At 44.5% G+C, this 12,765-nt stretch overlaps 1 protein-coding gene and 1 non-coding gene across 2 annotated transcripts in view; both read right to left on the reverse strand.

Annotated features, from left to right (window-relative positions):
• Positions 1-3,074: 3,074 nt before the first annotated feature.
• Positions 3,075-12,765, reverse strand: part of CUL4A (cullin 4A) — a 42,848-nt gene continuing 33,157 nt past the window's right edge. Inside the window, exons 16-20 of the mRNA XM_072782309.1 lie at positions 11,763-11,876; positions 9,635-9,740; positions 9,275-9,447; positions 5,456-5,608; positions 3,075-4,170 (exon numbers count right to left, since the gene is read on the reverse strand). Coding sequence (XP_072638410.1) covers positions 4,075-4,170; positions 5,456-5,608; positions 9,275-9,447; positions 9,635-9,740; positions 11,763-11,876 — 642 coding nt within the window. The 3' untranslated portion in view covers positions 3,075-4,074. The remainder of the gene's footprint in view (positions 4,171-5,455; positions 5,609-9,274; positions 9,448-9,634; positions 9,741-11,762; positions 11,877-12,765) is intronic.
• Positions 11,432-11,535, reverse strand: LOC140608497 (U6 spliceosomal RNA). Its single transcript, XR_012010519.1, has one exon. It is a non-coding gene; the product is annotated as a U6 spliceosomal RNA (small nuclear RNA).

The following is a 12,765-nucleotide window of genomic DNA, read 5'->3' on the forward strand; positions in this document are numbered from 1 at the left end:
AACTCGATTCCGGGACCCGGGGTCATGCCCTGAGCCGAAGGCAGAGGATCGATCAACCGCTGAGCCACCCAGGTACCCTGAGGAAATGACTTTGAACCTGGAGTTCCCTGCGCAGTCAGGAGGAGCAGCTGTGCAGAATAAGGATTCAGGCAGACGGCCAGGGCGTGTCCCGTCAGCAGTGCGAGCGGGCCCCGGGCAGGAGCCGAGTCTGGGCTGTGGGGCCACGTGGGGCGGGTGCGGGCCAGCCCACTCCTGGGCTCTGGGGAGGACGGCGAGGCTGCCCCTGCCAGTGACGGACATTTGGCTTGTAGACACCGCGTGCCAGGTTTGATTAAGAATCCAAATGCAGAAACACAGAGGTGATTTGCTGAGAGTGGTCAGAAATTGGAGAAAGCAGCAGGGGAGCAGCTCGGGGGAGTGGGGGGAGCCCGGGCCTCATGTCCTGTGTGCAGTACAGACTTGAGAAACTGCACGTACAGGGGTCAAGGAAAGGGAGGTTTGCACCATTACAGCACTGCTCCGTGTACAGGAAGTTGAGGACGGCGGGCGCAGGGGCACGGGCACCCTTCCGGTCTTCCTCATCTGTCATTAATTTGTTTTGACAGAAATCAGCACGGTGGGCATGCGGCCCCTGTGCCCTGTTCCTGGCCCTCCAGGACGCCCTTCCTTCCTGCCATCTCACACGTTCGCTCAAACTCATCCCTCATTTGACACACACAGGCGTGCACACACACACACACACACACTCTGCCACGGGCCGGGGGATGGCAGGAACCCTTCCGTCACGTTAGGACAGCAGAGGTATTTCCACATAAGTGGGCGGCAATGGACTCTGGGTCAGAGGTGCACATGCACACACGAGCATCACCGAAGTTGATCCAGGCTTGTGAGGTTGCTGAGAACCCGTCACCCCACGTGGTGACTCTGGGCCCACCAGGTCGTCCCTGCCCATGGCTACATCCATACTGCAGCCTCCATTGCCCCCCGACTGCCCCCAGGCCCTGCCCTCCTGCAGCCCAGCACAACAGGCCAGTTCATCACCCTGGGCCCCTCACCCGGGGCCTGAGATGGGGGAGGGGGCTCTCATCCACCCACAGCCACCTGCAGGCCAGTCTCCCCACTGCTGGAAGGAGCCTGAGCTTCCCAGTGCTTCCCAGTGGCTTGTTTAGGCCCCCAGCCCCCAATCCCCACTCCTGCCCAGCCGGGCGGCCTCTCCACAGGATGACGTCCAGACACCTACAAGCGGCTAAACGGACGGGTCTCAGGATGACCCCTGGAGTGCAGCCCGCTTCCAGAGTGGCTTTTCTCCTTCCTGGAAATCACAGTGGGTGGGCGTTCCCCGTACCCTCATCTTTGGCCCGGCTCATTCTAAGGCCCACCCAGAGCATGCCCACCCTCCCCACACCACGGGCTGCTGGCCCACCCTTGCCCACTGGCAGCTCCATGCACTCAGTTGTCCTGGTCTTCTCCAGAGCTTTGCAGCGTGCTGTGCCAACTTTCAGAATGCCACTTGTCACTTAAGAAAGGAATGTATCTCAACTCATGGTTAGATTTTTTTCCAATGAGAATAAAAATAATCGTATCTCAGGTTTTCTTCTTCCATTTAAATCACTGGAACTCATCTTGGTGCCAAGAGTCATCCAACTTTGCTTCTCTTTGAGGTGGTAATTCAGGTCTTCCCTGGCAACATGGTGCTCACGCCGGGTTATCTTATAGACCATCTGGTTCCTGAGGGCTGCCCTCTGTCAGGAGCGTGTCATTTCATTGATGGCACACCAGGACAGGTGTTAAAACAAATGGTGGCTATTTCTGCCTACCCGCTTTTCTCCTGTGACTTTAAAATCACCTTGTCTGTGTTCTCAGGTAAGGCACATGTGGGCATCTGCTCCCTGCCTCAGGAGGCTTTGTCTGTGCTCCTGTGTCATTTAAGCACAATTTTCATGTGGAACCTTCCCTGTTTGCTACTAGAAATTTTGTCATTGTTTTGTAGCTATTGAAAACATGACTGGCTCAGTGGTTGAGCGTCTGCCTTTGGATCAGGTTGTGATCCCAGGGTCCTGGAATTGAGTCCTGCATTGGGATCCCTGCAGGGAGCCTGCTTCTCCCTCTGCCTGTGTCTCTCATGAATAAATAAAATTAAAAAAAACAAAAAACAAAAAACATGACCTTCCATTATATTTAGACTTTTCTGCTAATTTTGTGTTGTTAAAAACTTATTTCTTTTTTTGGTCACAGCTTTTTATCAGCTTCTCTTAGATTTTCTGGGCTCATGATCACTTACCACAAGCAATCTCAACTCCTCTACGACTTCGTGGCTTCTCCCCCCGCCCCCCACTCCCCTACACCATTTGTTCGGCCACATAGGCCTTTCTCTGTAACAATACCTGATGGACACAAAGGCAGACATCAGCCTGCTGGCTCAGCCCAGCAGGCGACTGTGATGCAGGAGGACAGGAGAGCTTCACTCCCGTCTGCCCTGCATCTGCATTTCTCTGTCCGTTGTCCTGGTCATGGCCTATAAGTTGCTAAAGAGTTATGAGGAATGTGTCGTTTGTATACCACAAGTTTTATTAATGTAATTTTAAGGCCAATTAAACTAATTTTATTCAGAGTAAGTCTACATTAAATTACAAGATTAACAATCTCTAGAAATAATGAATGTAAAATTTAAGAAGTAGAAATCTATTTGGTCTTTTATAGACCACATATTATAGAATTGACAACTGAAAATTTACAAATATAGAAATAGTGATACTTCAAGGGTGAGGATTTTCACATGGAAACCCCAAAGATGTCCTATTTTAAACACGCATGTTTCAAAAAGGGAGAAGTTTTTAATAATTTAGCACAAAATTAAATTATATAAACTTGGTATATCCCAGAAAATATTGCTTTAAACACTTATACCATGATCAAAATTCCTTTGGTAGCTTTTAATAAAAATGAAACATGCTATCATGTAAAATATAAAGTACTTTAAATGTTACCAGAAAAGTATCTTTGTTACAGTTACCATACTAACATCATCGTCCCCCTGCTCAACCTCACCTATACACACACAACATGAAACCAGGTGCCACCAAAATCCTTTTAATCTTTTGACAAAATAACCTCTGCTTCACAATATCAAGACTTTCAGTCTCCTATAAAACTTTTTACAGTGGTCACAGCACAGATAGCAACGGCTGTCCCTGCGCATGACTGTAAAAACAAACCAAACTTTATTAGAGCAATCGTACAAATACTGCAATTAAATCAAACAGCAGTTACCCCAATGCAAAAACAGGGGCTGCTAGACGCAATCTTAGAAGAGTAAACGCAAACACACTGTCCCCCAAACCCCTAAACAGAAAATTCACAAATAACTCAGTGGAAATAGAACAAAGACGTGTGTGGGTTCACTGCAGCAAGCACACCTGACCCCATGTTGTCTCGGCACACAGGAGAGGTCTCACCAAGAAACCTCGCTCTAAAAAGTCAGTCATCAGAGCTTAGAATGTATGGAAAATAAAGGAAACAGATACCAGGATTAGGTTGCATAATCGATTAGCCAGTGTTTGACACCAACGGTTTCTTCCTAATGCTTGCCCGCCACGGGCTCTTGTTTCTAGCCTATGCCTCCATCAGCTGAGAGAGCCTGCCTTCAGGAGTCTACTGGTCATCCCTGCAGCCCAAGAACACAGCAGGGAGGATCTTTCTAGCCATGTGATCATGATCACACACACACACCCCCCAAACCAAACCTTCAGCTTTCTGCCACAAGAGCAACACCTCACAAAGGAAAAACCCCTTTATACAATGTCTTCTTGTCCAATCTCAGTCATTCTGCAATGGGGCAACAGAAACAATTGAAACACCAAAAAGAGTAAGAGGAAGGGCTGGTGGGAAAGATGCGTATGCTGTTTGCAAACCCTCAGACTTTGTGAAAGGGCGATCCGAGAATCAGCTCTTCTTCTAATCCCAAAGCCTCCATGCTGGCTCAATGTCAGAAGTCCTGGAAACAGCACAGAAGTGCTTCACTGCTCTGAAGATACATTCTAGTGTCTTGCTGAGAGAAAACAGCTGGCCGACACGTCAGGCCACGTAGTGGTACTGATTTGGATTGTCCTTGTCTCTCTCCATATAGTCTCTGTCTATGAGGGATTCAATTCTCTTTTTCAAATCTCCAGGCTAAAAAAGAAAAATAAAACCCTCCATTATAGTGGCATTTGGTTTACAAACACAGGAGGACATAATAGATGCACTAAGTGTGTGGTTATAATTATGGACATACATCATACACAATTTAATTATGTCTCAGGGCATCTTCATCCTTAGTAAGGACATTTCTCCCTAAGTACTATTATTGTGTTAATATATATTTACTATTTCTGCTCTATGGAAGTAGGTGACCCCAGATCCCGAGGGCTCCAGTGCTGAATGGACAACATGGTGATAGGCTGTGCACGAAGGGTGGCTCTGGCTCTGCTGAGGTAGGAAGCGCCTTTCTATCAAAAGGCCTAACCTTCTATTCATTAATAGATCATACATTCACAAAATAGACCAAGGCAGAATCGCTGCTACGGCCACTGTACACCTCATCCACCAAGTCCTTTAACTACTGGGTCTCTCATCTGCACAGGGAAAATGAACACTCGCTCTGGCTAGAGGTAGGGTTTCAGGACCGCGCAGGCACTACAGAGAACACAGCAGCCCTGGCTTGCTCAGGTAAGAGAGCTCTGGCCTTATCAGTGTCTGCTCACTGATCTACCTCAACCTGACTTCCTCAGTGAGGGTGGAAGGGCAGCTGGTCCTCTACCAAATCAGACAACACAGAATCAGAGAACTTCCACACCAGAGGAACATGGGCAGGCTCAGGCACTAAAAAACCAGGTCTCACGAGAGTCCCAGACTTTCCAGGGGGGAATGCACATGTTTTAAAGAGCTTTTCCTAATGCTTCCCTAACTGGTCAGTCCAGGGCAGTAGCTCCCAGTCCTAGAAACATGCACGGAGTCATAGTTTCAGGGTCGACTTTCTCGTGGACAGAAACAGGGAGAAATTATCAAAACACAAAATGCTCTGGGGCTTGCTGCTGCTGAACAAACAGCTGTTAGCAGGATTTCCTCAGAATCCCACAACATAATCTGAAGAGCTACACTACTGAGAAACACCGTCTGGAGTTCCACCACATGCCTCCCCTACCCCTGCTAAAAAGGCAACAAATACAACATCCCCTGCAGCTGGGAGTCTTCGGGAACTCTCTCATTCCTACAATGGGGACAAAGAGCATGTGGGATAAAGACCCTGCTATCACCATCACCTGCCAGTTTCTGACACTTGGTGTACACACAAAGGTACATTTGTGCAGTAAATGATTACTTGTGATGCAGGACAAATGATTCCAAAGTGTTAAAAAATGATCATGCTCTTTCAAGGTTCAGTGTGATACTCCCAGTTAAGTTAATGTACATTTACCTTGACTGGAAATTTCAGCTGATTATACAATTCAGAAACTAGAAGATTATGACCAAGAGTCTTTCTCATCTTCATTATCCTGACAATAGCAGCGTCAATCTGATACTGTCTGTCCTGAAACACTCGTTCCGTGGTGCTGACTTGTTCCTCAACCTGTATAGGCACACAAAACAGTGAAGTTTAAAGATATATTTCGGAGATACCTGATATTGTTGAGTTTGATGAGAAACTTCTGATGTAAACTTTGGGTAAATCCCGTTCTGTTATGCATTTTTTTTTTTTTTCTGTTATGCATTTTTATCCGTGCTTCCCAAGGACAGCACAACTTCAGTATCGAAACTTGAAAAATAATGTAATGTTATGTTTCCCTTATAAAAAAGCTACAAAACACTATCAACTCTGTATAATCCTGAATTATATCCAGCAGCTCTGCAAAAACAAAACACAGGGCTATCAGAGTTGATTCCAAAAATGTGAGCTCTGCTCCACATCAGGAAACCTACTAATGTAACTAGTATCACAGGACTATCAAGGTGAGATGATATGATCATCCTGACAGATGCCACAAGGGCACAGTAAAACTGAAAACCTATTCTTGATCTAAAACAACCTTTAACATATAAGGAGCAATTAAAAAAAAAAAACTGAACAGGATAAAAAGCAGTTAGTTATCAGAAGCAAACAGCAAATACTGGCAACAACTTCATGTTAGTTACAGAGCAACCTAGTGGAGGTCCACAGCTCAGAGGAGGTGAACGCATATGAGGTAAGCATGTTTCAGAAAGACAGAAGCCAAGCTTTCCAAAGGGATCCACGACCCCAAAAAGGTTAGTGTTCCCTGTACTTAAGACAAATACACAAAGATAAATGGTGTTAATATTTACTGGCAATGACCAGTTATACATGTTCAATGGGAAAGGTCCCCTTTACAGGGCGCCAGCATTTCTTGACCCTTTGTGCCTTCCCCAAATCCTTCATAGGCCGGACCAATGTCTATATACCTGCCTCCTCAGACCTCACCTGGCTCAGCTTTGTCTTTGCTGGGAAGCCATCCCTGACCCGTGGTTATCAGACGGGGCTCTCCTGTACTTTACCTCAAGTGTAACCAGTTCATCAGTGTGTAATCATTTAGTACTTGTCTGCTGAAAGTTGCTTGAAACAGAGACTTGTAAGAATATGTTATTGTTAATGGATGAATTCTCAGCGCTTCACAGAGGACCTGGCCCAGAGAGGGTGCTTAACGGGTATTTGCTAACTATCTGATAAACAAATATACAAGACTTCCCATAGAAACCTCTTATGAAAAGAGTTATATTCATATCGACAGAAACATGGATATGAATCAGATTTAGTATGGTAAAAATGAAAACTGAGAAGGGACGCCTGGGTGGGTGGTTTAGCGGATGAGTGTCTGCCTTTGGCCCAGGGCGTGATCCCGGGATCTGGGACTGAGTCCTACATCAGGCTCCTTGCGGAGAGCCTGCTTCTCCCTCTGCCTGTCTCTCTCATGAATTAAAAAATAGAAAACTGAGAATTCGTGTAAATTAATTAAAAGAATCTGGGTGTTGGCTATGAAACAGATCAATAAAATTAAGAAACTGTCCCATAATATGTGAATTTAATATATAACAAAGGTGATAATTCAAGCAAGTTGTCAGAGGATGGTATTTTCAATTCAGTTTTAGAAGAGGAAGTATAGTTAAGATTGCTTTTTGATATTAAAGTAATTTATAAATTACACTGCTCAAAGAAAGCCTTAAATGTAAAAACTACTGTAAAGATACAAGTAATTATTTTTAAATGTTGGGGCAAAGGAAGGTTTTTCCTAGGCATGACACCCAAGTCAGAAACCATAAAGGAAAAGGATATATTTAAGAACTTTAAAAAACTTCCACATGTAGAAAAATCTGAAAACACAAAATTATCTGTCACAAATTATGGTCAATCTCTTTAACATAAAAAGAACATTTACTAACGTGAGAAAGAACATGCCAATAAATGTGCCGGTGACTTGAACAAACAATCAGACAAAATACAAATGGCTCACCATAAAAGAGCCACACCAACATTTCTAAAGTGCTTATAAGTGTTTGGCCAAGAGGTTTCACACACACACTGTTCATTTAATTCACACAAGCTGAGGTGGTATTAGGTCTATTTTAAAAAACAAAGAATTGAGAATCAAAGACTACATACTTTGGATACACTACAAAATGGCATAAAGATGCTCAAAGAAATTCAAGCTAAAATGGCAATGAACAGTTTTTGCCTGTAACAATAGGCTGGGCAAAGGGCAGGTGGAGGAGGGAGGGCTGGTCCTTTTGTGAAACTGACACTGAAACCTGGTGAAGACCTGTCCCTTTGGCAAAGGGCTGTCAAACTAACAAAAGTACACGTTCTTTGACCCTGTAACTCCAGGGCAAAGATTTTATACTAAAGAAACAATCTAACAGGCACATGGGAATCTTGGTACCAGGATGTTCAATGTAACCTTATTTCCAGTAGAGAGGGAAGCAACTTAAATGCCTTTCCACAAGGGCACCGCCAACCTCCTGCAGATTCACATGACCAACTACTCTGCACCCATTAAAACCAAGTCCTGACATGGAAAGAATCCCATCATAAAGAATAAACAGGTTACAAAATGGTATAAACAAATGGCATACACGGAATAATTGTGTTAAAGAAAAAAAAAGATATATTTACATCATAGGAAAAAGCTGTTTGAGTGCAAATAAAGCGGCGGTAGGGATTATCTCTGGGAGAGAGCGAGGACAGTCCCACTTTGAAATTATAACTCCAAAACTGTTCATCTTTTAGTCACTCTATCAGAAATTCCTAATATTAAAAAGGATGCATCAAAGCATTTATGCATTTAAATCTTTAACAAGTATGTCAAATTGCCCACTAAAAGCACCTTCTAAAAAATAGAAACATAAAAAGAATGCCTGTTTTGTCACATACTTGCCAACTCTGGATATTATCAAACTTTTAAACATTACCCAAATTGATGAAAAGTGGAATATTAATTTGAGTTAAAAAAATTACTGATGAGAATTAACATCTTTTATATAGTTTACTGGTCTTTTACATTTCTTTTTGTCATCTAAACTTATTTTCCAACTGGGCTACACCTGAACACCTCTAGGTAAGTGAAGCCACCAGTTTCTATTGCTGGGAGTGGAGAAAACTGTGATCTACCACCTCCAATCAATTAAAGCTGTCCTTGTATTGTGTGAAGTAACTTCATGCCTTCAAAAGGCCAGGGGCCAGCTGGACACCCTGTTATGGAAGTGGGGGCCAGGGGAGCCACTGTCCTTCTGGCCTGCAGGCATGACAACCCTTCTGGGGTACAAGGCCTTCCGCTTCCTATAGGAAGGGCCCGAGGGCAGTGGTCCAGAATCTGCTCCTGATACAAGACACCTGAGAATCCCATGAAAGCTACAGATACACTCCATCTACACAGACCACAGCTATGATTTCAGTGGGTCTGTGACACCCACAACCCTCACCAGTTCCGCCCCAGACCCTGGCTGAGAGCAAGGATGAAATGTGCTGTGCAAAAATAAGGCAAGTGACTAGGTTCTGGATACCAAGCTCTCCACACTAACAGAATCCAGCATAGGAAGGTCTACCACTCCACTTTTGTGAAGAGGGGTGCTGATGTACACACATTTGTTTCTCATGTTTGTTCCTACCGCGAATAACAAATTAATTAATGTTACTTTAAACGCTTTCAGGAGCACCCTGAAAGGACCGTAAATACTACAGGCCCCTTGGCGAGCACCCCGCAGGTAGAAAAAGGAAACCTGTACGTACAGTTTCCTTCATCTGGATCTGGTTGATCTTTATCCGAAACAACTTGTGCTTGAACTCTCCGTTGAACATGAACGTGTCTCCATCTTCCACCTCCTTCCCTTTGGGACTTTTAACCAGAACTCGTGCTTTGCCACAGGCCAGGGATTGTAATGTCCTTCGCAGCTCACTGTCCTCTGAATGGGGAGAAAACCAGGCCCCAGCCACCGTCAGAGTGAATCAGACACTCCACAGGGCAAAAGAAGCCACGCTCTCAGGTGTGACCAGCAGAGACTGAGTCTGCATCTGCTCTTGAACAAATAGGTGTTTTAGGAACAAAGACACGCAGACACCACACATCCACCCAGAGCAGAGGATGCTTACCTATCCCCGTGGCCATTTTTATTTCTTCAAAGCTGAAGCCATCCCCTTCATTGAACATGAGAAGCACCAGTGTCTGGAAAAGGGACACCTGGAACTCCTTCTTTCCCTTAAAGAAAACAGATGTATCATATATGAAGCTGTCTGCACAATCTCTGGAAAATTTTAGGTTTCTTTTTGCTCTCAAACTTTGTGGGGTGTGGGACTAGGAAATTAATCAGCCACCAAACAAGAAGAAATGAAGTAATTGATTATACAAGAATAAAATGACTCAATACTGCACTTGAAAATTCCTCTCTTGAAGGATTTTTTTAAAGTAGTAAAGGAGTATTACCATTACTTGAACTACCCATTGCTGATACCTGTCCAGCAGCACCCCCATGTCCCATTCTTAGCTCGTCAAAGTCCTTCTAATGGTGGTGGGAATGCCGCTGGAGGAGGCAGACACAGCATGAGGTGCGGTGACTGAATATGTTTGGAAGAAGCAGGCAGAAGATCTAGCAGATGCCTTTGTGAAAAGATTTGAGTGAATGTGTAAGCACTCAGGTCATCATCATGAACTTGGCCTAGCCTCCTTCTGTATGTGCCTGTGATTTACACAATACATGCAAATGGGACCTTGGGCTTCACGCCATCTCCCACTCCTAGTCACAAAGTCCCCATGGCAGAGACCCAACACGCACGCAGTGGGCTCCATGTGGAGGACAGCTGCAGGGACTGGGTGAGGTTTTCACCCCACCCCCAGGACCAGCCTCAGGGAAAGAAGTGCAGCCACGCCATCTTCCTGCAGAAGGTCAGTTGTGCAGAGGCGGGTGAGGGCACGTGTAGTTTATATACATTGTGTATGTGCTTGTATGATCTACAGGATACCCTGCATTAGTGCATTGTAACAGCTAGCAAAACAGAAATCTTGTAAATTTTTTTTTTTTTTGAAATCTTGTAAATTTTTAAATTAGTGTATACAACTGAATTTAATTTACAAAACTGAAGTTAAAACCAGAATATGAAGGCATTGTTTGGTGACCTGCTTCTTCCTGCCATCAGTACACTGTATATACTTCCCTCTCCTATAACATCCCTTTTAATAACAGCGCTGCAACAAACAGGCTTGTTCATTAATCTGTGAAAAACGTCTCCTTAAGAGGAATTCCCAGAACTGACACTACAGTGATGAGAGGCTGCAGGTGTGCGGCGAAAGCAGTTACCCTAAAGCTCACATGCTCTGTCTTGTGCTAGCAGGAGGCGCTGGTCCTTAAACTCTCAGCCTTGGTTGAACTCTCATCAGACAGTGTAGTGTCTGCTACAGTTTAATCTGTACTCCGTGGACCGGCAGAGAAGTGGAACATATGTCACTGAATTTGGTTTCTTCTGACAAATACCCACCATTTGCTTCAACGTGGATGGAACTGGAGGGTATTATGCTGAGTGAAGTAAGTCAATCGGAGAAGGACAGTTTATGTTCTCATTCATTTGGGGAATATAAATAATAGTGAAAGGGAATAGAAGGGAAGGGAGAAGAAATGTGTGGGAAATATCAGAAAGGGAGACAGAACATAAAGACTCCTAACTCTGGGACACGAACTAGGGGTGGTGGAAGGGGAGGAGGGCGGGGGGTGGGGGTGAATGGGTGACGGGCACTGAGGGGGGTGCTTGACGGGATGAGCACTGGGTGTTATTCTGTATGTTGGTAAATTGAACACCAATAAAAAATTATTTTATTAAAAAAAAAAGAATTTGGTTTCTTAGTCTTGCTTCTATGAGTTGCCTCTACACATCCTTTGATCTTTTTTCTTTTCTTTTCAAAATACAGAATGCTTCACCAATTTGTGGGTCATCCTTGTGCAGAGACCATGCTAATCTCTGTACCGTTTCAATTCTAGTCTATGTGCTGCTGAAACCAGCATACCTTTGCTCTTTTCTCAGGTAAATGCTTTTCTACTTCCATTGATTTCTTATTGACTTTTATTGATTGGAATATTAATCCTTCAACTATTTAATTTTATTGACCCAGAAAAGCCAGTGCTGAGTTTTACTGAATAACCTCTTCCTTTGTTTGCTACCAAAGTTCAACCACAATGTAAAAGATTCTAGTAACATATTTATAAAAAGTAAATGAAACAGACAAACTTACTTCCTTAAACTCTGCTTTTAAAACAGCATGCCCCAATGTAGTTTGCCATTGAAGTTTCCGACCACTGTGCTTTCCGAGATAAAATGTCTTAAATACTTCCTGAAGTTTAATCATCTGCCGAAGGAAAACAACAAATGTAATTATGCTAAACACTGTTCATCTAAAGAACCACATATTGCTCAATTTACAAAGATTTAACAATTTTTCACAGCTGAATGAAAAGATCAGTTCTATATTTTGACAGTTATTTTTCTGGATTATTATTTTTTTTTTTTTAAAGATTTTTATTTATTTATTCATGAGAGACATAGAGAGAGGCCAAGACACAGATAGAGGGAGAAGCAGGTTCCCTGTGAGGGTGTGGGGGGTGGGCGGTGGCGATGTGGGACTGAATCCTAGGACCAGAATCACGCCCTGAGCCAAAGGTAGAAGCTCAACCACTGAGCCACACAGGTGCCCCTTTCTAGATTACTCTATGACCATGAAGATGTGCACCACTCTAGCACAACAGGGTTTTCCTCTCACATGAGATGCTACCTGAAGTGATACCTAATGTACCAACAGGCTGTGGTCTGCAGTCTCCACACCTCCCACTGGGGCTCCCCTGGCCAGTGGCATATATAATGAACGTTATATATATATTCCAGAGGCCATCCCTAGGTAGAGACACCGTCTGCAGGCCCAGCCATAGCCTGACACGTCTCGGGCTCCCTGCCTGCTCTCATGCCAGGACTGGTGTTGCGCCACTGGACGGGTGCTGTCAAACACTGGAAGCCTGCTGCACACCCCATCTTCCACTCTTTGCTCGGCTCCCTGGATGTCCCCACCACTCTGCACCCAGGACAGCTGATGGTCTGTGCTGCTTCAAGCTTCAACTAGTGAGATGATCCTGCTCTCTGTGACACTCATTGCTTAGACCTCTATGTCTCTACCCCGTGTCCACTCCTGAGCCCTCCTCGGTTTGTCTCCTATCTACCCTGAACACCGTGGCACCCTCAGCTCA

Source organism: Canis lupus, chromosome 17 (assembly GCF_048164855.1).
Source record: "Canis lupus baileyi chromosome 17, mCanLup2.hap1, whole genome shotgun sequence".
Classification (NCBI taxonomy): domain Eukaryota; kingdom Metazoa; phylum Chordata; class Mammalia; order Carnivora; family Canidae; genus Canis; species Canis lupus.